The sequence below is a fragment of the Lygodium microphyllum genome, chromosome 18 (assembly GCF_053477565.2).
Source record: "Lygodium microphyllum isolate KBCC chromosome 18, Lygodium_microphyllum_v1.1.10, whole genome shotgun sequence".
NCBI lineage: Eukaryota > Viridiplantae > Streptophyta > Polypodiopsida > Schizaeales > Lygodiaceae > Lygodium > Lygodium microphyllum.
This window is the reverse complement of record NC_141152.1, coordinates 8938336-8964340: the sequence shown is the minus strand read 5'-3', so window position 1 is coordinate 8964340 and position 26005 is coordinate 8938336. Positions and strand designations below refer to the sequence as shown.

The 26005-nt window shown below is 45.6% G+C and overlaps 1 protein-coding gene across 1 annotated transcript in view; it reads right to left on the bottom strand.

The window, feature by feature from the left end:
- The window catches only part of LOC148020560 (chitin elicitor receptor kinase 1-like), a 189890-nt gene that overhangs the window by 53239 nt on the left and 110646 nt on the right, over positions 1-26005 (bottom strand). Inside the window, exon 7 of the mRNA XM_087699387.1 lies at positions 21782-21884. Within this exon, the coding sequence (XP_087555513.1) occupies positions 21782-21884 (103 nt within the window). The remainder of the gene's footprint in view (positions 1-21781; positions 21885-26005) is intronic.

The window sequence follows — 26005 nt, the reverse complement described above, 5'->3', positions numbered from 1 at the left end:
ACGGGCAACTGCAAGGACTACGACCCGCAGGTCTGACGGCGACGACAGGGACCCCGATCCGCAGGACTGATAGGGCTACGACCACGACCCGCAGGTCAGACGACCGGCGGCAGGGCTGGGCGCTCAGACGACGACATTCTCTCTCTCCTCTCTCTCTCTCTCTCTCCCCTCTCTCTCTCTCATCCCCTGCCTCAAGCATCTCTCTCTCTCTCTCTCTCTCTCTCTCTCTCACCTCTTTATCTGTTATCGATACCATGACTCGTGAGAAGTACGAGGTCTTCAATTTACATGTGATCCATCTGGACAAGGACACAGAAATCCAACTCCCACCATTGGACATGCAAGTATTGCGGAAAGTGCTATACAAGTGGTGCAACTAGGCTTCTCCACCAGCATCTTTCCAAGACAGGGGGCAAGTTGCTCCATGCAAGGAGATCCCTCAAAACATTGGGGAGGAGATTCTCGCCAAGATAAAAGGGGGATCCACAAGAGGAGGAAGTAGCTTATCGGCACCGACTCTTATGCCTACTAATGAGAAAGCATCTAATGTGGGCGTATCTTCAACCGATGCGGGAGAGGCCTCTGCCATTGGTGGTGGGGGCTCCACATCCGCATCCGACTCCGGTAAAAGACAAAGAGTGGAGGCTCATCCGGTGCCGGAGAGACAATCCTCTCTCTCTCAACCTTTTGGTCATGTGCATGGATCGGTTTCCTTTCTTAGAGAAAGACAACAACTTGCGAATATTGAAATTGCATGCACGGTGATTGAGTGCAATCTTGCATTCAATTTCCTAAAGCAAGAGCAATGGAAAAAGATGGTAAAAGCCATTGCTAATGTGGGTCCATGTGAAGAATGGACCCGTGTTACATACAACGACATGAGAACGGAAAAATTTGATGAAGAGAAGGAGAGAATTGATAGAGCCCTTGATCCTATTCGGGCCACATGGATAAAATATGGTTGCTCCATTCTCACCAACGGATGGAGTGATTGTAAGAAACGTAGCATCATCAACATACTCATCTCATGTCCACTCGGCACTTACTTTTGGCGGGCCATAGATACCGGCAAGAGGGGGAAAAATGACGGGCGCATTCATCTACTGCCACATTCGACAAGCTATCATTGAGGTATACATTGCAATTTGCCTTTTAAATTTTTTTCACTTTCTTTCATTATGATAATATCATGATTCGTAATTGAAATTTGATTTATGAATAATGGCATATGCATGACTATCTATCTCCCTATTCTAGTAATTAATTTCTCTCTAGTATCTATGATCTATCTCGATTCTTTCTTTCCCCCTAGGCCGCAAGGCCCCCAACCCTTGAGCCCCATCTCTCTTCATTCTTGAATCTTGAAAGTTTAAAGTTGAAAATTAAAACTTGAAAGGCTCAAGTTTCAACTCTCTCTAGGCTCTTTCTCTCTCTAACCTCCAATTTCTAAGTATTGTTAGTAATAAGTATACTTGTAATTTGTAAATTGTGGTTGTAGGTGGGCCCCTCAAATGTGGTGCAAGTTGTTACCGACAATGCATCGAATTGTCGGCGCATGGGCCGTTTGCCCGAGTCCGAGTTCCCTACGATTGTGTGAACTCCATGTGCAAGTCATTGTTTGGACTTGCTCATGGAGGACATTAGGAAGCTCAAGTGGGTGAAGAGGGTGGTCCGCAAAGCTACATCAATTGTCACATTCTTCACGATAAAGGTAAAGGTGCTTGTGATGTATCGTGAGCATAGCACACTGGAGTTGAAAAAGCCTTCTTCAACTCGCTTTTCTTACATGTGGTTATTGCTGGAGCGCCTTTATGAGGTGCGGTCAGCCTTGTACCAGTAGATAGTGGTGTTCACTCTATGGAATGAGTGGGATAAGCATGAGACAGAGGAGGCCAAAACCATGCAGCGCTTGTGCCTCAATAAGCAGTTTGGCAAAAAGTTTGTGCTGTTGTCATTGTCGTGACTCCCTTTTATAGGGTGTTACGTATGAGTGATTGCGAGGGGTCCACCATGGGCCTTCTCGTTCACTTCTTTAGAGCGGCATTGGTGGAGGCACATGCTTGTACAGTGATCACAGAGACACAGCATGCACATGTTTTAGAGATAGCAGAGAGGAGATGAGTGTGGATACATAAGCCCATCCATGGTTTTGCTGCATTGATACATCCGGCTGACAAGTCACTAACGATCATGGATGATAGAGAGTTCCGTTCGGACCAGCTTGCTTATTTGACTCGTGTGGTCTCTATGGATGACCACAATGCAGTGCTTGAGAAGCTAGGATGCTACGCAGATCAGAGAGGGTATGTGGCTTTTGCTTCTCCCACTTGTTGGAGGAGAGAATCACTTGTGAAGCCTTTATTTTGGTGGAAAAGCTTTGGATACGCACTGAAGACCCTTCAACCATTAGCCATGAGGGTCCTTGCCCAAGATTGCTATTCGGGTGCATGTGAGAGAAACTGGAGTGCTTATCTCATTCACACAAAGATTCACAATCGGCTTAGCACACGACAATTAGAGCGGCTAGTCTATTGCCGTGCTAACTTACGCATGATGAGAGCTATGATGAGCATGGGTAGTCTAAAGCAAGTAAAGTTTAAACACTTAACTATAACATTTAAATTCTAAAATTTGTTGTTTTAACTTTTAAACTTTGAACTTTGAATTTTATACTTTACAATTTAGACTTTAGCATTTACAATGATCAATCTTATGTGCATCACTGCATTGTGTAGGTGAATGTTGATACATTCACCAAGGAGGTGGACGAGGAGATGATTTTTGCAAAGCTCTATAGAGAGCTTATAGCAGCAGATACTCGTGACACTCGCAATCAGCATGCTCGTGGGAGAGGAGTTCGAGTAGGTGGTAGCAAGGGCATGGTCATTTGATACCCTCCATCATCGAGGAGGGGTGGTTCGAGGGCCTTGCAGACATATGTACGGCAGGGCTCTAGTAGCTCACATCCTGTGCCTCATGATGACATCCCCCCCTTGCCTACACAACCACCACCTAGGAAGCCATCATTTGATGATGATGGTAACCTCATTAGTGAGGATAAGTATTAGTGTGTCTCATCATCGGATGCCGAGGAGTCATCTTCAGACTCTCTTGATGAGCACTCACATGGTTCTGATGATGATGATGATAGTGATGCATCATCATAGATTCGTATGACATAGATCTCTTTTTTTTTTTTTGTATCAGATATACTAGACTGTAGTTGTATCGCATGTTTTGTGTAGCCCATGCAACCACAATGATTACTCCATGTATTCATCTTATTCTATAATGAAATGGCTATTTCCACTTTAAACATGTATTCTATGATCTATCATTTAATGATTTATGGTTTTTGTTATTTGAAAAATCATCCTTTTTTTTTTCGTACTAATATTGTACCGTACCTTATAAAATCATAAGGTACCATTTAGTACCATACTTTATCATACCGTACCTTTTGTACCTATCAACTATGACTCTTGTATGATAGGTTGGGTCAGTATTGTCAGTTGTGAGTAGGTAGATAGGTGTCACATGTAGTCCAAAACAGTTCGCAGCAGGCTTGCAGTTTTCATGTGCTAATCAGGGTGACGCATTTACTACTAACACTGTCAGCGGACTAGAGGCAACAAATTTAACTGCTATCTTAGGTGGCTATTTGGGCTATTGTCCAAAATTGACCAGGTCAGGCAGATTTAGACTGGCTGACAGCTATTTTGGTTGGTCCCATATTATTGCTATATATAGCAGTCTTCTGCCCACACACTTTATCATTCTAATGTAATGAAGGAGACCTAACTGTCCTAACTAAGGGGAAAGAGAGAGAGAAGGACTGCAGAAGAAGAGGGAGAGGAGAGAGGAAGGCAAGAAGAAGAGAGAGAAAGAGGGAGAGAGGAAGAAGAAGAGGAAGCCATGGAAGCTTGAGAAGGTGAAAAGAGAGTTTCTTGATAATTTCTGTGATGCCTCAAAATACCCTTTTACACCTTATATACCGTCAGTGTGACTGGTATGTTCCCATGCCATATTCTTGTGATCCCCGTTCATTACAAACCATCCCGTCTCATAAAGTTTTTGTCCTAAAAAACAAGGGATGTAGTCATGGACTGTAAGGGTGTGCTGTAGGAAATCAGCCATAACTTTGTGTGGGAAACTCCGAATGGGACAATTGAGATGTCGTTACGGAGCCCATGAGATGTACTTTCAGCCCATGTGGGTGAGGCGGGGCTGCAATCAGGTCAGGACCAAAACTGGTACAAAATAAAGGGCTGTCCAGGAATTTCTAGTGTGCAGTCCCAGGTGGTATGGCTGGAGAAAAACAGCCATAACTTCCACTAGGGAACTCCGATCGGGGCAAATAAGGTGTCGGCACGGAGCCCTCGAGGTGTACTTTCAGCCCATGTATGGAGGATGGGGCTGAGAATGGATTGAGACCAAATCTGGTACAAAACAGGTGGCTGTCCAGATGCAGACTGCAGCCCAAAACAGGGGTCATGGTGAAGTGCCAGCCAACACAGCCTCCTTGAGGTGTGGAAATTCATCCAATATAGATGCTGGGCGCCAAGAGGCTTCCTCTATTGGTAGGCCTTGCCATTTGATCAGGTAATCATGTATGGAACGGGTGCGGAGTTGCTTTTCACATTGCCCAATGACCGCTTCCGGAATGTACTGAATAAGGCCCTCCTCATCTATGGGTGGGAGCTCCTCTACATGATCTTTGGGAGTGCCAATGAAAGGTTTCAATTGGCTCACGTGGAAGACATCATGGATCTTAGTGGTGGGAGGGAGTTGGAGACGGTAAGCCAAGTCCCCGACCTTCTTAATGATCTTTTAGGGCCCATAGTAACGGTGTGCCAACTTGTTACAAGAGCCGTCCTTTAGCGTGGCATAACGGGACTTGGGGACCTTGAGGAGTACCATTTCACCCTCTTGAAAGTCAAGGGGTCTTCTTTTTGCATCAGCATGGAGCTTCATGTGCTCTTGAGCCCTTTTGAGGTTTACCTTGCATTGTTGAAGTAGAGCTTGCATGCGGTCCAACTCTTCTTTTCCCAAGGGGTTGAGCTTTTCATTGAAGATCACGGTAGGAAGGGGCACTCGATAACCATACAATGCTTCGAAGGGAGAGACTCCAATGCTTGAATGAGTGGAGTTGTTGTAAGAAAATTCAGCCAAGTGCAGCCATACGTCCCAAGAATTCTGCACATCATGACAAAAATGTTACAAATAAGTTTCAAGCCACTTATTGACTCTTTCGGTCTACCCATCCGTTTGGGGATGATAGGCTGTGGACGGAGCCAATTTGGTCCCCATGGAGCTGAAAATGGTCTGCCAAAACTGACTCATAAATTTGGTGTCCCGGTCATGTACTATGGGGCAAGCCATGCAACTTAAAAACATGCTCCTTAAACTGAGTGGCAACTTGGGATGCTGTAAACTGGGATTTTGTAGGGATGAAATGGGCTGCTTTAGTGAGTCGGTCAACTACCACGTATATGCTATCCCAACCCTTCTTGGTTGTAGGTAAACCTGTGATGAAATCCATGGTAATGTGGATCCATTTTCCTTCGGGAATAGGTAAAGGCTGCAACAAGCCACCCGGTTTAAGAGAGCTATCTTTATTTTGTTGGCAAGGCACACATCTAGACACAAAGTCTTTTACATCCCACCATAGGCCTTTCCAATGGAAGCTTTTTGAAACTCGATCATATGTTTTGAAGACCCCTAAGTGGCCAGCAATCGGTGAAGAATGCATCTCTTCAAGGATCCTTTGGGTGAAGGGAGAGGCATGGGGAATCACAATACGGCCATGGATCCAAATGAGGCCATTATGGAGCTGATATTGGGAATTGTCATCCATGACACCTTGCTGTAATTTCTGGAAAAGAGGGCTGAATTCAGCATCAAGCAAGTATGCCTCTTGGAGCTCTTCAATCCAATCATGGTGGAGTTCAGTGATGGATGAAACCTTGCATGCCCACATGCGAGAGAGTGCATCAGCCACTACGTTGTCCTTGCCACGGGTGTGGGTAATCTCAAAGTCATAGTTTTGTAGTGTTGGGGAGTGAGGTTAGGTTGAGTCAAGAAATATTTGAGCACACGGTGGTCACTTTTCACCTTAAATCTGTTACCATACAAGTAGTGATGCCACTTTTTGATAGCATAAATGACTGCCAACATCTCCTGATCATAGACATGCAACTCTCTCTCTCTTTATCATCCAATTTTTGGCTCTCAAATGCTATTACCCCGTGTTCCTGCAGTAAAACTGCACCAATACCCCGTCCACTAGCATCACACTGGATGGTAAAATCCTTTGAAAAGTTAGGGCATACGAGGATGGGGGCTGAAGTGAGCAAGTCTTTCAGCTGCTGAAAACTGCGGGCAGCCAATTCATCCCATAGGAAAGCCTCTTTTTTCAGCTTGTCTGTTAGCGGGGCTGCAATTGTGGTATAATGGCGAATAAATCTTCTATAAAAGGAGGAGAGACCAAGAAAACCACCCAAGGAGGTAGTGCTAGTGGGGGTGGGCCACTCTCGGACACATTGCACTTTTTTAGGATCAGCTTGGATGCCTTTTTCACTAACGATGTGTCCTAAGTACTCAACCTCTGTTTGCATAAAGACACGCTTGCTTTCTTTGGCAAAGAGGCGGTGCTCTCTCAGTACATCAAAAATCTGCCTGACATGCTTCAAGTGCTCATACATTGACTTGCTGTAAATGAGTATATCATTAAAGAATACCAACACAAACTGGAAAAGCCATGGCTGCAATATCTTGTTGTAAATGAGTATATCATCAAAGAATACCAACACAAACTGGAAAAGCCATGGCTGCAATATCTTGTTCATTAAGCTCTGAAATGTGGCGGGTGCATTTGTGAGCCCAAATGGCATGACAAGGAAATGGTACAAGCCACGGTCAGTCCGAAAGGCTGTTTTGACTTCATCACCCGCCCTCATTCTGATTTGGTGGTAACCGGATCGCAAATCAATCTTAGTGAAGTAGCGTGCTCCCTTGAGTTCATCAAGCAAGTCATCAATTCGAGGGATGGGGTATCTATTTTTGACGGTGATCTTATTGAGATCACGGTAGTCAATGCACAACCGGAAAGATCCATCCTTTTTCTTAACCAATAGAACCGGGGAGGCATAAGGGGAAGAGCTAGGCTCTATGAATCCCATCTCAGTGAGCTCCTTGACTTGCTTTGCTACTTCCTCTCTCTCACATTTAGAGATTCTATATGGGGGTTTATTGATGGGCTTGGCATGGGGCTCCAAGTCAATCGGGTGATCCACCAATCTTTGAGGGGGAAGGGTAGTGGGGGGACTGAAATAGGTCGTCATATTCAGCCAAAAGTACTTTTAGTGCTGCATTTTGCTTCCCCAAGGTGTGTTGGTCATCATTATCCTTATGCAAATGCAAGACAAAGATTTGGGAGCATTTCTTGAATTCCTTTTAAAGTTGTCTTGCTGTTATAAGCTGAAAATCTGCATTTTCTTTGATTCCCTCCAAGTGTACAAGCTGCCCATGCATTACAAACTCCATATACAGCTGAGAGAAATCCATAGAGATTTTTCTCAACTGCTGAAGCCAATCACATCCCAATACAACATCCACGGGGCCCATATCAAGGGTAATCAAGTCCACCTTTGCTGTGTAATTTTCAACTAGCATAAGAGACACTTGTGTGCATACATGGAAGCTCACTTCCTCATTTCCATTGGCCACTTGAACCCGAAGAGGTTGCTGTAATTCAATGGGAACACATGTCAAACGGCCAAGAGTTGATTTATTTACAAAGCTGTGTCTGCTGCCACCATCTATGAGGATGTATACACTCTTGCCATCAATGTTACCATGCACCCGTAAGGTGTTCGGACTCCTAGAGCTGGTCCATGTATCCATGGAGATTGAGCAGGCTGATATAGCGGTGAATGAGGGGTGCCAAGGGTCATTCCCAAGCATGTCATCAATGGGGCAGCCACCGGGGTCAAAAGAGAACCCGTCCGGTGAGCCATAAAACTGATCGGGATCAATATCCTCCTCATATTCAGCATTTTCAGCAAGTGTCATTATTTGAGAGCTGTCATGCATGTCCTCTTCCAGCTTGTCACTATCTTCCAGCACATACATGCTATTAAACTTGACAGTGGCGTTCTTAAAGGGGCATTTGGTTGCATGATCAGTCGTGTACTTATCCCCACATTTAAAACACAAGCCTTTGGCTTTTCTATCCTTGACAACTTCAGGAGGAATGAATTTTTGACCGTTTGGGACCGAAGCCATTCCTGGCCTTATTTTCAGCATACTTTGGGTCACTTTTGGAGGGTGGTGCTGTCCCAAAACTGCTATATTTCCTTTCAGCATTAAAAGTGGGGTAAGTAGGAATTTTGGGGCTGCCATTCCCTACATTGTCGCTGCGATAATTATTAGCATATGGGGATTGCCTAATAGGGTATCTTTGCTGTCCTGCAATGGGCTGCATGCTCTCATTGTGGCGGTACTTTCGACCATAGCGTTCGGCCAATTCTATGGCTGCAAACAGGGTGGCTGGCTTTTGAGCCATTACATCAGCTGAGAGATGCGCATCCAGCCCATAAATGTATTTATGCAATTTGGCCTCATCACTAACTGCCTCAACATACATGGATAGGTTCATAATCTGGTTGGTGTACTCCCTCACGGTGAGATTTCGTTGATCAAATTGATACCATTGCCTAGCCAAGCGTTCTTTTTTCACCGGGGAGATAAAAACTTGGATTATATGCATCTTGAACTCTTCCCAATCACAAAACTGCTGGTTTTCTCATTGAACAAATCTCCACCATGTGTGGGCAAAACCTTCTAAGTGAAGGGAGGCAAAAATGATATTTGCTTCATCGGTACGGGGGGAGGTGAGAAAATAGGCTTCCAATTTAGAGGTCCATTCCTCTAGTTCAGCTGGGAATGAGGATTGCCTATTGAATTTTGTAAACACAATCTTGTCACGCAGCTCATTTGGGCCTGGTTGCCCATGAATGCCATGTGCTACATGCTGCCCATATATGCCTTGCTGTCCAAAATTCCCATGGGGGCCATGCTGCCTGTGCATCACATGAGGACCAAATTGCCCATTAGGACCTTGCTGTCCAAAATGTCCATGCTGTCCATTACCATATACATGCTGCCCATTGCCATATGCATACTGCCCATGCACTCCGTGCATTCCATGCTGCCCAAGATTTGCATTGGAGCCATTCCCTTGAGTGTGCAAGTAGCTTCTGTTACAGGGGAGTTGGGGTGCCAATGATGGGCTGTAATGATTCGTAACGGGGGAGGGAAGGAGGGGCTCATCATGTCGAGTGGAGGGCTCACCCGTCTCATAAGTGCTATGGGGAATGCCATGGGTACCACCAAGACCTTGTGGGCTGCGCCCGATCTCCAAGGAGGGGGGGCGGTTAGCCTCACGGGGAGGGACATACTCCTTGGGTCGATCCGAGGGGAGGGCAATGGCGGGGATGAGGGCGACCATGCGCTCTATGAGTAAATCCATCTTGGCCATCATCTCGGAATGACGATGATCTTGGCGGGTTTCCATCTTCCTGTGGCGTTGCTCTATCTCTCGATGTCTTTCAGCATGACGGGTCTCATGTTGGCATAGGGTTTATGTCACAACTCTATAGAAACAGAATTTGTATCCTTTTTCATTAATTTGTCTATATAATGATTTATTAAATTTATTTCCTTTGCACTAATTAGATATAAAGAAAAGTGCATTGGAGCTGGCCACTAATGAGTGGTCACAGGTTATGGTGGACCCACGCGGTGGGTTAGAGAAAAGATAGTTCACACTTCCACCTATATGACCCGATTGGGCACCTGTGACTAGAACTCACGCATATCAGGGTTAGACTCGCACACAGAAAGGATTGATGCCTTGAAGTGTGGGCTAGATCCACCAGAACAAACAGTTACAATCAACAAGATGGCATGATCATGAAATGCTTGTATAATGTGCATGTGTGGGCTGAAAGCTTGAAATGCACATTTCTTTGCATAGGAAAGTCACATGAAGATTCGGATACCATTTTTGCGATGTACACGGAAAAAGCTTTCATATGATACCCATATTGGGGGGGTCCCTAAATTTTAGGAGATCCCTAAATTTTAGGAGGTCCCTAAATTTTAGGAGCCTCGAATTAGCCTAAAAATGCTAGTCCTAAAAAATAGGGATGTCATTCTAAAAATAGTAAGTTCTGTACTCTGACTGTGCTTACTAAATTTGGTTGTTTTTATTCTTGACAGTATTCAACCCAAAAAGGAAAGCCATAGAGAAGAGACAAGTGTCAAGACACTTGTCACACAAGTTTCCAAGTGTCCCACCACTTGTCACATCTCATGACATGTGGCTGGACACTTGTCTTGTGCTACTCCACTTTCCCCTTTTGTACTAGCTCTCCCCTCTCCTATAAATAAGAGCTCGTTTTTCTTCATTGATCATCATTTTTCTTTGCTGTAAACTCATGTACAACACCCACAGATAGCCAGAAACTGGCCCCATCCATCCCCATCATCATCCCCCACTTCTCCATTATCAAATTCCTCCATATTCCCTCTTCTATCACTGCTGTTTTACAAGACAGCAAGCCTGTAAATTCATTACAGCACCTCCTTCTCGAGCTCTTTCTTCCATTTTAGCTACAAGAAGCAAGCCCTATCCATGTACTGCTAATCAACGATGGAGAAAGGCTGATTTCCCCTTTTTCTTCTCTCATATTGTAAAGAAATCAGTTCTTATCATTGCATAATAGATAATGCATGTGTGTTTGTACATCTTTGCATGATCTTGTGAGAGTGAGAATTACCTTTTTCTCACTCTCAGGTTGATTGTAACTGAGCTCTTCCCTAAGGGACTTGGGTTGAGCAGAAATACATTCCTTCGGGGAGGGGGGGTTGCCCATCTTCAACCCTCAATCTTGTCTCCATTACTTTTACATTTTCATGGCTGTAATTTTGTGAGTAATTTTCATTTTCAGCTTTACGTGTTCATTCTCTTTTATATTAAATCTCGAAAACAAGCGAATATCATAATTGTTAAGCATACTACGTTGTTCGGGGCGTTTACAATTTGGTTGAGTAGAGACAAGCGATCTATCTCGGGGGCACCTTCTTCAAACAAGTCTTCACGATCCTCCTAGGCTGAGCTAGGATCATTCATTGAGGCACCCGAGTCCCTTATTTCACGCTGAAATTCCTCCTGGGCCTTTGCTTTACCCTTGTGGCCTGCCATCCCAAGTGCAGTCCACCAGACCCCTTGTTACACAAATGACGATAACTTGAGCTAGGGAACTCCGATTGCCAAACTTTCTGATTCAAATGAAAGCCCTCGATCCCCTCTACGAGACTATGTAAAAATATCTCCGACAGTAAATGATCAGGGCTTTTTTGTAATCACTTTTTGTGGGCTGCCTGTCCCACAGTACCTCTGGGCACAAAACTGAGTGTATCTCCCAAACCGTAGGGCGGAATGGGGAGGTTTTTATCTCAGATCGAAGGGGAAGATGCCCTCTTCGAATCAAGCTATAGAGCTCACGCTCACTCACAAGAGAAGGCTTTGCTGTAATCAGTTTTTGCGGGCTGACTGTGTAGGACTGCTGCCTGTCCCACAGTACCTCTGAGCACAAAACTGAGTGTATCTCCCAAACTGTAGGGCGGAACGGGGAGATTTTTAGCTCAGATCGAAGGGGAAGATGCCCTCTTCGAATCAAGGTATAGAGCTCGCACTCTGTCACACGAGAAGGCTTTGCTGTAGTCAATTCTTGCGGGCTGACTGTGTAGTACTGGCTGTCTGCAATATCCTGCAAAGACCCCCTCAAGGAGCGTACTTTATCCCAATGGTGAGGGTCTTATCCCAGACATCCAGGGCCTTAATGGTGGCTCTCAATGCCCCATAAATTCATACATCCTTTGCATCCATAGCTCATTGCTAAGACCCATTTCACAACTGCATACCCTGCCCTTCTTGCATTGCATCCACCATACATTACCAAGTGGTTTATGACATTACCAATGCATGTAGGGGTTTGTAAGCTCAAGTGATCAGGGTTTGGGCTATTCCATCAAATGTACATGCACCTGCAATAATTGTTGGGCTCCGGATCACCGAGAGGTGGGCAAAGTTCCCCCCGGGCCGGGTTGTGCACCCCTTCAGGGTCTTTGATGGCAAGGGGGAGTCACCCCTCTTTTGTCTTGCCATCTCGCTTGGCATCGGGCTTTTCCTCACCCGGAATATACATGGCAGACATTTATTAATTAAACAACCAACATGAGATGCATTTCAAGAATCAAAACTTTGGGCTTTTCATAAAGTGCATGGAATTGGAATGGGAAATAGGGATAGAGAGCTTACCGGCAGTGACTCACTGCCTACTCACCCTTATACAATGGATTTTTTTAATCACTTCTTGGCTCAGCCAATTCACAAGAAGCCAAACGGGTTATGGGTAAGTAAAATATAATCACAATGAAGCTTCAGCATGAGTAAAATCCATTTCAGCACTATAAGATCAAAGGGAAATGATTGGGACTAATACTCAGCATGCATTCAAGGTCTGGGGCCTCCTATTATCTACTTGGACTCATACATTCTCTCAAACAAATTGATGGGATTCAACAAGAGGCTTAAACGGAGAGAATGATAGCCAAGAATCGGTTACCTTGAGTCTTTTGGAGAAGAAGGCAGCCACAAATGCCACCTCAGTCCTTCATGAGAGCTCAATTTGATCCCGCATGCTCCATGGCTCCAAAATGGGTGTGCTTCGTCAAGAAGGGGTGAAGTCAAGCTTGGGGCAGGATGGTTCACGACCTTCCCATGAAGAGTTCTTGCTAAAATTGAAGTCCTACTCCATAGCCATGGCTGCCCACAAGTGCATGCCTTCAAATCTTGCTTGTAATCTTCTTCCCGTTCTGCTTGATGGCTGAAATCTTGAGCTATGTTGAAGAGGGACTCCCGAGGACCAAGGAGAGACCAAAATCTTCAAGATTTCTGAGCTTGATGTCAAGGTTCCATGGCTGCCATGGACTGCACCAGACCAGGGTTTCTTGAGTGCAAAAGGGGAGTCCAAGGGCTGAGGAAGATGTCTCTGATGCTGCCCAAGAAAGTTGCCAAGGGCCAGGAGTAAAGCCAGGAAGGAGAGGAGGGTTGGGAGGGCTGTCTTGCAGGCCAGGAAGCAGCCCGTTTTTTGCACCGCAAATTTCGGGCTGCTCTTGGGGGGCCACAAGCAGGGGAAAGCCAAGGATGCTGCTGCTCAATGTGCTGCTCCAACTGAGAGGAAGACCTTGGGACAAGCCAATCTTGCTGAGGAAGAGGAGGGGGAGCAAGATTTCTGAGTTTCTTGGGCTGGAGCTTCCATGACAGCTTGGGGAAAAGAGGAGAGAGAAGGTCTTCTTGAAAAGTAACTGAGATGCTCTTCAGTGAGGATCTGCATATGCTCTAGCTCAATTTTGAGCTTTTTTAATATTTTCTTGAGCAAAATTTAACATACTATTCATATCCTCCAAAAAATCCTTGGCTGCCTGAACCTTTTCCTGCATAAGGAGCTCTGGGCTGAAATCCATACATTAACATAAATGGACTATATCTAGTGGAAGAGTGTTTGGCACTATTATATGCAAACTCTGCTATCGGTAGATACTCTTCCCAATTAGTTTGCCTTTTACTTACTTATACCCTAAGCATATCTTCAAGGATTTGGTTAACCCTTTCAGTTTGCCCATCAGTTTGCAGGTGATCCACCGTACTCATGCTAAGTTTAGTATCCAACTTCCTAAATACCGCACGCCAAAATTGACTATCAAATTTTCTATCGCAATCAGAAACTATATTTGCCGGAAGGCCATACAATCGGTATATATTCTCTATGAACAATCTAGCCAATTCTGGTGTTTTAACATCAGTTGAAGTTGGAATGAACCTAGCCATTTTGGTTAACCTATCCACAATCACCCACAGAGTCGTGCCCCCTCTGTGTTCTGGGTAAAGCAACAATAAAATCCATGGAGATACTCTCCCATTTTCCTGACTAGATACTAGCTTGCAATCCTGGAAACCAAATCTCTCAAGGAGTTTACCAATATATCTCGACTATGAAAAACCAATGTCTCTAGTATTATGAATAAACCAAATGCCCAAATAGTAATGCAACGGCCCCAAACCTGACATATCAAAAGTTTACTGCAAATATTTCTTAATACTAAAATTTGACTAGCATGTGGCCCTGTGAGCAGAAGATCATCCACATAAAGACAAATGACCAACAATGATTCCCCCTCTTTGCATACGTAAAGAGTAGAATCTGATGGGTTGTTAATAAACCCTTGGTTGATTAAGAAGGCATCAATTTTAGCATATCAAGCTCATAGAGCTTGTTTCAAACCATACAAAGCCTTTTTCAGCTTGCATTTCAAGTGTTCGGATCCTTTAACTGCAAAACCCATGGGCTACTGAACATACACTTCTTCCTTAAGTTCCCCATGTCAAAATGCAATTTTAATGTCGAGTTGGCGCACAATCTAACTATAATGGGCAGTCAATGCAACCATACAACTAATAGTGAGTGGTCATACGAGATGGAGTAGTAAATGTCTCCTCATAATCAATGCCCTTCTTTTGTGCATAGCCTTTTAGCTACAAGCCTAGCCTTGTACTTATCAATGGATCCATCCGCTTTTCATTTTAACTTATAGATCCACTTAGTACCAATGGCTTTCTTTCCAACAGGCAATGTAACTAAATCACATGTTTGTTTCTTCATGATAGAATCATATTCAACTTGCATTGTTGCCATCCAATGCACACTTTGTTGTGAATCCTCAAAAGAATCAAGCTCATCATCATCAAGCGTGTTTGTTGTCATAACAAACTCCATAGCATTAGCATTATCATGCAGACATGTTTGTCTTCAAGTATGACTAGCAAGAGGAGCATCCAAATGACTGTCTTATAAAGTCTACAAGTACCATCTAGGTATATATCTAGCCTTCTGATTATGTACATCCTCTTGATGAACCTCATGTTCAACATCTTGTTGAATATTCAAATCAGCTATAGGCTGAATTTCTATATTATTTAATGGAGCAGCTGACTGAACATGTTGTTCATTTAATGAAGCTCTAGTTGTATCATCAAAAGAAATAGGCAGCAGCCCTTCAAACACATCTTTTGCAGCCTGATATGTGTCATAACCAGCTAGAGATAATTCTCATTTTTCATGAAAAATCACATCTCTATAGACAAAAACTTTCTTGGAAACAAGATCGTACAATTTGTACCCTTTTCTTTCACTACTGTACCCCACAAATATGCACTTGACAGCCTTATTGTCCAACTTTTTTCTCAATACTTTGGGAATATAAGCATATGCAAGACACCCAAAAGTACAAAAATGACCAACTGAAAGTTTATGCTTGTTCCAAGTCTCAAAACGTGTTATATTTTTCAATGCCTTAGTAGGGCACCTATTCAAAATGTGACAAGCACATATAACTGCTTCCATCCAAAATCCATGTTGGAATTTTTGAGCTTTTAGCATACATGTGGCCATCTCCATGAGTGACCGATTCTTCCTTTTTGCAACCCCATTCTACTATAGAGTATATGCAGTAGTATATTGATGTGCAATGCCTTTTTGCTTCAGAAAATTATTCAACAAAAAAGGCATATATTCCCCTCCTCAGTTCGGGGCATATATTCCCCCCTCAGTCCGAATGGAGAGTCTTAATTTGAGAGCTAAATTGATTTTTCACAAGTGCAGTAGAAGCCAAAAATGCATCATACACTTCTGACTTTTTAACCAATGAATAACCCAATGAAAACGTGTAAAGTCGTCAATGGAGGTGACGAAGTAATAACATCCACCCAATGACTTTGTCTGCATGGGTCCACATACATCTAAATGCACAATCAGCAACCTTGCCATAGCTTTAAAGGAAACATCACGAGGAAAAGAAAATTGATGCATTTTTTTTTCAAAATGCATCCCTCATAAATATGCTCAGGAGGTCTCTTCAAGAGAGAGAAGCCTTTCAACATCCGAGTACATTGCATAAGCATCAAACTACCATAATTCACATGCCCCATACGAGCATGCCATAACTCTGCCTGTGACGACATAGCAAGAGTACGAGTAGATGCCAAATAAATTGACTGATCAACTGAGTGAGCATCTAACTCATAAAGTCCATAACATAATGTGCCAATGATACCAGTTGTGACTTTTGAAGCTTCCGTCCCGTCACGACGCACTGCTGCCCCTCGCCCCGACTATTCACGCCCCCCCCCCCCCCCCCCCCCCCCCCGCCCGACTGATCACCCCAGCCCGTTTGCTCGCCCCCCACACTGATTCGCCCCCCCCCCCCCCCCCATCTGACGCACCCGCTCCGCCTGATGTGCCCACCCTGTCTGACGGGCGTCTGATGCGTCTGTTCCATCTGATGCACCCGCCCTATCTGACGTGCCATCCTCGACTGCTCGCCCTTGCCCCGATAGCTCACGCCCGCCCTGTCTGGCCGCTTCCATTGTGCCCTTCCACCCCTCCCGTCATCCTGGGACACACTGCCTCCCTACCATCCCCCTCCCCCATGACGCTGCTATTTTTCCCACACTGTCTACCCTCCCCCCCCCCCTCTGCACCAACCACCCCTCCACCCCCCTCCCCGATGCGCTACCTTTCCTCCACAATCTCGGCTCCGTCCGGCAGACATACAACCCCCCCATGTGGTATCCGTTGTAACCCGACATCCGCAGTGTCCAACACCTCCCCCACTACCAAAACAACAACTCCTCCCCCCCCAACCCTCCAGTTGCTCCCTCCATCCGCAGCAACTTTCCCCCTCAGGTAGTACCGCAACGTGACTGGTAGCTTTTCAAAAAGGATGGGCAATGGAAACCTCTGGTCAGACGCCAGCGCACTCAGCGAGTACCCCCTAGTCAAACACCTTGCGCGTCATCCTCTCTGAGGAGCAGCTCTTAGCCGTCCAGGCTAAAGAGCTAGAGCTAAAGGAAACAACGATTTATGGTCAGGTAGTAGGACATTCTCCAGCCAGGGTCCAGCTTTGGGACTGGCTTCACTCCATGCGGCACATCCGCACAGTGCAGATGTGGAGGCGGTTCTAATGGGCCAAGAAATCTTCATGGTTCAGCTCAGCTCGGCAGACGCAGCTCATGAGTTACTTGCTAGCTCACCCTATGCATCCACGAAGGGGGTCATATACATGGTCCCTTGGTACAATGGCTTCACTGTGGAGGCATTTGCACTTCACAACACGTTTCTTCGGCACCTGGTCACCCTTCTCTTTCCCGGCCTGGCGATAGAGTATCACCAGTTGGTGGAAGACTTTGGACGGCTCTTCGCAACGGTCCTTCCCGCATCTTTCGCAGACGCAGTGACAGCCACAGGAGTCCCAAAGGTACGGGTGGCAGTGAAAGAGGTTAAGAATATCCCATAGTTCCTAGAGATTGAGGTAGGCGAGTACTCCTTTAGGCAATAGGTCATTGTGACTGGGCAACCAAGGCAGTGTCTGCACTGCCATGACTTTGGGCACTAGGCAACACACTGCACGCACTTCGGTGCTAGGGTGGCTCCACCAACAGGCCCACAGGTGGATGCGGACAGCTTCACACAAGTACAAAGACGACAGAGAGGGAGACGGCAAGAGGGAGCGACGCCCCCTGGGCAAAGCACTCCACAAGCCCCTCCTGCCCATCCCACCCAGCAGTACTGCAGCCCCCCACATCCACCACCCGCGCCACAGACTCCCTCGCCTGACTTCCCACAGCCCCCACACCCACCCTCCTCCACATCCCATGCCCCCCCCCCCCCCCCCCCGCCCCCCCCCCCCCCACTGACCCTGGCCCATAGCCCCCCCTCTCCAAGGCCACCAGTCCCTCCCACACCCGCCATGCATCCCTGTCCATCCCACCATCCCTCGATCCTCTTTCCCCCCACCACCTCCCCTACCAAGCAGCCCCCGTGATCCGCACCCGGTTCAAGTGGTTCTCCCCAGACACACCCCCCATCCTCCCACAAGAGGTGACGAGCCACAGATGCCTACTTCCTCCTCGCACTAGCAGTCCCCCCTCTCCCATACAACCACCAGCTCATCTGCCCCTGCCGCCCCTGCCGCCCGTCACATCTTCCCGAAATAGGCACAGTTGTTGCCACAAGAGTTCTTCTACAGTTTGGTCCATCAGATGGTGCTAGTAGATGGACCTTGCCCCTCCTTGACTTACAAACCACGAAGATCCCCACCTCTAGAGGTAGTGGGAACTCCTGGATCGTTGGAGGAGACTTCAATAACTTGAAGGTTTTGAAGGACCAGCAGGGTAGCAGAGGCAAAAATTACCAGGGCATGGTTGGGGTGGAGCACGTGGCATGGGAGGTTTTTTTCACTGGCAATTGGAGCACGCGATGCCTGGAGAGACCTTGCTTTCCACAGGAGGGAGTGGTCGTTGAACTTCTCTTGGGGATACAAGCGGCTAGGTGGAGTCCTGCTCGAGTGGTTGGACAGGTTTTATGTGGGAGAGTGGGGAGGCTCTCGTGGAGGCCAGATTGAGCAATTGGCAGGCACCATGTTGTCCGATCATTGCCCGATTCTCCTAACACTTGACCTCCCACCATCCGCCCTAGACACACGATTCTGTCAGATCCCTGACTCGATCTATAGGAGGTAGAAGGTGACGAGACAGATAGAGCAAATTTGGACCAGAGACTGGGATAGGAGGGACCGTATAGCAGAGGAGGTTGCAGAGGTCCTAGCAGAGTCGAGCAGAATCTGCCAAGAGGCAACCATACAAGCCAGGCAGCAAAGCTGGGAGAAGAAGAGAGCACTCCGGGAAGACCTTGCAGCCACACAAAGATTATTACAAGAGGCACCAAGGGATCCCACCCTCCACACACAGGAGGTGTGCACGAGAGTAGCCATTGCTAGCCTAGAGGACAGACACTCAGAGTTCTCTTTCCGAACCTCAACAACCTTCTAGGCACGGAAGGGGGACACAATGTGCAAGGAGTTCTTCCAGATGCACCAGCCTCGCACCGCAGGAGAGCAGATACGCAGCCTTCGGGATCAATATGGGAGGACTCATTCTAGCCCATACGAGGTAATGGAGATTGCCACCGACTATTACACGTGCCTTTTCCAGCAGGAGGCAGCTTCAACTACAAGACAAAGATGTAGACGACAGGTATGGGATCACGCCCCGTCCCTCGTCACAGAGGAGATGGGTCGCTGCCTCCTAGCCCCCTTCATAGAGAAGGAACTAGAGGAGGCCTTCCATACACAGGATGGGCAGAAATGCCCGGGGGAGGATGGCCTCTCCAAGGCCTTCTTCACTATATACTGGGAAGTGGTGAAGGACCTCCTATTGATGGCCTTCCAGGAGATTTTCACTTCACGACAGATGCCAAGGAGTCTCTCGGCAGGCCTTATCAATCTTCTCCCCAAAGGGGGAGACCGGTTGGAGCTTTCCCAGTGGAGACCGATCACCTTATTGTCAATGGCCTATAAGGCACTGGCAAAGATGATTGATAGGCGACTACACCCCGTGCTTCTAGATATCATCCATGACACACAAACAGGCTTTGTCCAGGATGGGAGCATCCTTGACAATGTGTTTACCTTCTTTGAGGCGACATAGTGGGCTCAACACAATGGATAGAGACTGGCCGTACTACTCTTGGATTTTGAAAAAGCTTATAATAGGGTGGACTGGGACTTTCTAGAGGGCACCATGGTGAGGTTGGGATACCTCCAGGTGTGGATTCGTGGGGTCCCCGCCCTTTACAGATCGGCCACCAGCAAGGTTCTCGTAGGCGGAAGGCGAGGGGAGGAGTTTCGGCTGGAGAGATTGGTTTGACAGGACTGCCCCCTGGCCCCATACTTGTTTCTACTCTTTGCAAAGGCAATGTCTCACTTCCTCAAGTCACGTGTGGGTGGATTACGTGGACTCCAACTTCTAGTGAGAGAGGAGATTGAATTGTTAGATTCAAAGTATGCAGATGATACAGCCCTCTACATAGAGGACGATGAGTTGATCCTGGAGAGAGTGAGGCTGGCTCTTGACGTCTTCTGTTCTGCAACGGGAGCGAAAATCAACTGGCGAAAGTCGGTTGGATTCCTCACAGACTTGGACTCTAGCATGGAGTGGGGCGTCCACTAAGGATTTAGATGGGTGAGCAGAGAGCAAACTGTTTGGTACCTAGGGTTCCAGGTGGGACTCGACATCACTCCTGCCTAGCAGTTTCTTCCTATCCTTGATTCTGTTCGGAGGAAACTGACCTATTGGAGCACGGCTCGCCTCTCACTAGCCGGGCGAGCCCTGGTGGTTAACCAGGTCCTCCTAGCGATGGCCTGGTACATCGCCTCATGTTGGTCCCAAATACACAAGAGCCATAACAAAAGCTGACTTGACTTGGAAATTTGCAAATCTCCAGAAAATACAGCAAATGCCAAGTTGTAATCAACAAAACAATGTCACACTTGACCGCTACTGCCTCAATGTGCTGAAATTTTTCAGATTTCAGCAAGCTGCACACTGCCCAATGCAATAAGAGTGCTCAGCAGCACAAAAAACACAAAAGCCCCAAAATTTGACCATCCAATGTGCATAATTTCAGTCAATTTCAGACTGAAACCACAAAACATGTGCCAATGTCTACCAAAGACACAAAGCCCCAAATTTTCTCACCCAAATGCCTGCAAATTTCTGCAATTTGTGCACTGAACCACTTGCTGAAGCAGAAATTGACCTTTCCCTGCAAAAGCCCTTTGTTTTGGCTCTGATATTCTGAATAAAATAATAAAATATACACGTGACAGCTGAAGACGAGCCAGAAGGATGCTGACATGGCAGGGGGGAGCTGCTGAAACAGCTGGTGGAGCTGTAGCAAACAGGGCAGGCGAAGCTGGCAGAACGCTAGGCACAGGGCAGCGGCTGACTGCAGGGTGGCGTCTGTGGGCAAATCTGGCGTGGCACAGAGCTGGCAGGTGGGCTGCTGCAGAACTGGCAAGCTAGTGGGCAGAGCTGAGCTGGCGGACATGGCTCGAGCAGAACTGGCAGCAGACTACAGGGTGGCTGAGGTGGCTGCAGGGTAGCCGAGGTGGCTGTAGGGTGGCCGATGTGGCTTTGATACTACTTGTTGGTGATGATGGACAGAAACTCAACCTCAGAGTGAACATTGTTCTAAACTTACCGTGTCAAATCGCAGATATGCACACCTGGCCTTGAAATTGGGTGTTTGTAAGTTAAGGTCAAACAAAATATACGTGGAAGTTGGTGGACCACATGACTTTCCTTACCCCTTCTAGATCATATTAGCATCACCATAAGATCATGTTTTATTTTCCTGGACAAGGGAAGTTCTTCACTTAGGAATTTAAAGAAGGATATGGGTAATCCACAGGTATCTGTTTCCCATCTATTAGGGCTGAATTTAATTTCTACTAGAAGCTTTGAATTAGCAAAATGAAAATAGAGACTCAAATCATTGACAATTATCGGCATCCTGATTATGAGTTATGTAGCATTCTAAGTCCCACATTGGCCCAATTTCCTTCTTGATGCACATATACGAGGTTGTGATGGCTCGAATTAGTTTTTTCAGATTTCCTAATAGTTTGTAATCACATGTCAAAAAGGACTAATCCAAGACAATGATTGACAAAAAAATTCTTGTCTAAAATTTATGCCAATCCACAACTATGTCTTCAAAAGTAAGAGTCAAAAGAAAATTATGGCATGTACCTTTTCTTTTGAAAGCATCAAGATGATGTTTGAGTGTATTATTCTCCACAAACTCATACACAAGAAACAATGAGTCCGTTGTGCAGAATCCAACTAGCTGGACCTGCATAAAATGGTTCAAGGCAAACTAACTGAATGCAATGCCAATGGAGATGTCTGACATGTAGCACATGTAGCATTCAATAAAAAATTGAATGCATTCAAAAGAGAGAGAGAGAGATAAAAGTGCCAATGTAAGTATGACAAAACTTGTTGAGAAACATAAACAAACTTTTTATATGCAACAATCCAATTAAACATAGTAATACTAGAAAGGCAATACATGCTATACTGTGAGAGTGTGCCATGGAAGAAGAAACACAGAGATGAGAGACAGCAGAGATGAAACACACAAGAACAGAAGAAAAACACTAATGCCAAACATTGATACAAGGCTGCACACAATCAGCCCCTGCACATTGCAGAGGTGTGTTAGGGAGATTCTGAGTGAGGGCAGGGCACCAGACTGATCTCAGAAAGCAATTCAAGCCTAATGTTTTACACAGGCCCAACCTGCTGCAAATGTCTGGAAAGCTATCTGACCAGTTGAAAATGGCCAACCTAGAGGCTGCAGATAAGGTGCCCAGCTGCCATGTGGCATAAGTGGCATATGCAATCCATTAAGATCAGGACAAACTGGTGGAAAATGGCTAATCTCCACATAATGTTCCTGAAATGGAAAAGACTGACACACAAGACGAACTGACAGTCTGTGACAATGACAGAACTCCCAAAATCCTCATCTGGCTCACACTGAAGCTCACAAGCAGCAGATGTACACAGAAGAAGACAATGGATAACATATCTACTAACATATACATAACTAGTTTAGTTGGAATTGGAGACAGTATGATTATCCCCAAAAATCTACAAATGTAGTCTGGTGAATACAAAACAGTGGGTGCAAATTTGTAAAATTGATTCCAGATGTCAGATTTCTGTATGAGCATGGAGCAAGAAAATTGTTGCACTTTTGACCTTGTTTCTGCATCAGAATACCATTTAATTTAGAGATGCTAGATAGCCTACACATTTTATGATACTGTAGCCGATGGATCCCTATGTTTGACAAGACATGTCCCTCAAAATCTACAAGTCACATTTCTTGTAGTTGAGAGAGATAACACACCTTTGACACCACCAAAGGATGTTAATTTCACTTCTGCAAGCACTGCATCAGATTATTTCTTTACATTTCAGAATAGGAAAGCAAAAGTGAGTTCAGACCTGTCCCAGTTTTCCCTTTCTATGGAGGAGACATGTAGAGAGTTTTCAAAAAATATGCAATGGTGCAGAGAGAGAATAGGGTTTACAGGGAGAAACACAGTGTGTACGAAAAATACTGAGAGAAGAAAAACTCAGAAATACAAGAAGAACATAGTGATGAGGCACTAAATCATGCTATAGGAAGAAAAGCTGATACAACGAAGCCAAAGCTCAAAAGATGACTGCACTATCTTGTCTGACTTAGGCAGTGACATCAATGGGGAATCTGTACAGTGAAGGGAGTGAAAGGCGGTCCTCCAGGCAGTGGGCTATTGAAGTAATCATTGGAAGTTGAAGGATAGCTGTCAAGGGAGCGAACCGCAGTCCTCTAATGCCGTCGAAGATGAGGAAGATGATCATTAGGTGTCAAGGGAGCGAACCACAATCCTTAGATGCTAGGGCCAAGTACCAAGTGATGATGCCAAATGTAGAGGAAGTCCCCAAGCTGCAGTGCACAAATACATGGGGGGAGTGTTGGATTGAAGCCAAGGGTGAGAAGGCAGTCGCCAGATGCAGAATGCAGTCACCCAGTGCTGAGAGGTGATGCTTGGCATAGAGAAGGCCTCCATATGCAAAACGCAAATGATAGCAAGTTGACAGGCTGATGGGAGCTAACGCCTACTGATGGAGAAGTCATAGCACTGGAGTCTCAACCTGTAAAAGGGAGGCTAGCTAGGAGAAGAACATAAGGGTATCTTTGATGTAGCAGAAATGAAAGGAAAAATCAACAGATGATGCCCAACCTACAAACTATTTGCAGGGAAAAACACAAAATGTGTACGACAAACATCGAGAGAGAAGAAAAACTCAGAAACACAAGAAGAACACAGTGATGATGCATTGAATCATGCTATGAGAAGAAAAGCTGGTACAACAAGCCGAAGGTCAAAAGATAACTGCACTGTCCTGTCTGACTTAGGCGGCAACATCTGTCGAGAATCTGCACAATGAAGGGAGCAAAACACAAATCTCCAAGCAGTGGGCTATCGAAGTAATCATTGAAAGGTGAAGTAAAACTGTCAAGGGAGCGAACTGTGGTCCTTTGATGCCGTCGTAAATGAGAAAGATTATCACCAAATTTGTCAAGGGAGCAAGCCATAGTCCTCACATACCGGGGAGTGACCTTGGCCACAAAATGCAAATCCCAAAGTGTCTCGAAGCTGTCAAACGCAAGGAAAGCAGCCCAGATACTAACGCCAAGTACCAGGTGATAATGCCATATGTAGAGGAAATCCTTAGATTGTAAAACACAAATACTTGGGGGGTGTCGAACTGAAGCCAGGGGTGAGAAGGCAATCACCAAATGCAAAATGTTGTCGCCAGGTGCTGGGAGTTGACACCTGGCAAAGGGAAGGCCTGCAGATACAAAACACAAATGACAGCAAGTCACCAAGCTAATGGGAGTTGATGCCTATTGGTGGAGAGCCTCCGGATACAGCAAATGCAATGATCCAAAAGGCACCTAATGGGCGAAAGAGATGTTGCCAGCAAGGAAAGAAGGTCACCAACTGTAGAAGATCTCCAAATGCAAACTTAATGATGAGGCAACAGGATGCCTAAGGAGAAGAGGAAGGGTAACCATGAATTGTGATGTCCTCCAATAGGGGCATGGGCAGCAATGTTGGAATGACGAAGGAAGAGGGATGAAGAATGATTGAAGTGGGTTGAAGAATGAATGAAGTGACGGCCTATTTATAGGCATAAGCTATCTAGCCTCTAGGGTTGTGCACCACTGTGTGGACACCAATCCTTTTTTAGGCTTGTCAATGAGAAATCATAACTGAAGTGTGTAAATTGAAGAAGTGGCGCCAGAAGGTCCATCGGAAGGGCTCCATGATGCTATGCTTTGCCCAGTGCCTGCTACGTGACGGCACCCAGTCCATATTCTCCCACATTAGTACCATAGTTGCACTTGTATGTAGTACGAACTGGTTCGTACTATACGGTTCGTACCGTACCGTATCGTACGAATTCGTACGAAATCGTACCAAAAAACAAGCACTTTTTTTTCTCTTTTTTCTTTTTTGGTTGTTGTTGGTGGTGGTTTGGGTTTGTTGACTGTTGTTGTTGTGGTGGTGGTGGTGGTTTGGGTTGTTGACTGTTGTTGTTGTGGTGGTGGTGGTGATTTTGTAGCCTTGATCGATCAACCAAGAAAGGGGATGGAAGCTTAATTAGACTCCTCATACATGTTTTGTTATGATTTATCCTAGAGCCAAAGGCCATGCATAAGGTATTCAAGCAGTTCCAAACATTTCTAATTGATGTCCCATCATTTTTCACAATATGTTGGTGTCATCAAATAAATAAATTCAGCACCATTTGAGAATCATCAAGTAGCCTAATCCTACTAATTTTACCTTTGTTCACAGCTCATTTTGCACCACCCAACCCAAAGCATTAGTACACATTGCTAATAAAACTAGGCCAGAGGATAGCTTGGCCTAATATACCTTCTAAGAGTACACGAATTAGTGAATGTACCATCGGTAGTTGCTTTAGCCTTAGCAATGCCAAACAAAACCATAACAAAATTCATAAATCTTTTACCAAAACCTTTGGTGGTTTGTTTGGTAATTGTTGGTCTCACAGGTCATTTTGGCCTCTTGTAGACGTTAATAAAGCATCTCATGTCATTTCATCTTTTTTTTTTTCGTAAAAGGTAATTGTATTAATTACGAAAAAAAGTACAAGTTTACATGATTACAAGATACACGGTGGCTCTACGCCATCGTGTGCAAGAACTCTCTCTCTCGCTACAAGAAGTAAACAACCCAAGAGTTACAAAAGTCATGGCAAAGACACAGAGGAAATTGCCATATGCCAGGGAAGTAAGTCCTCCTGAGGGAGCAAGTCAGAGAGCCGAATAAGATCTATCTGCCAGAGTAAGAGACCTTTAAGCCTGGCCATGTGCCCCTGAAC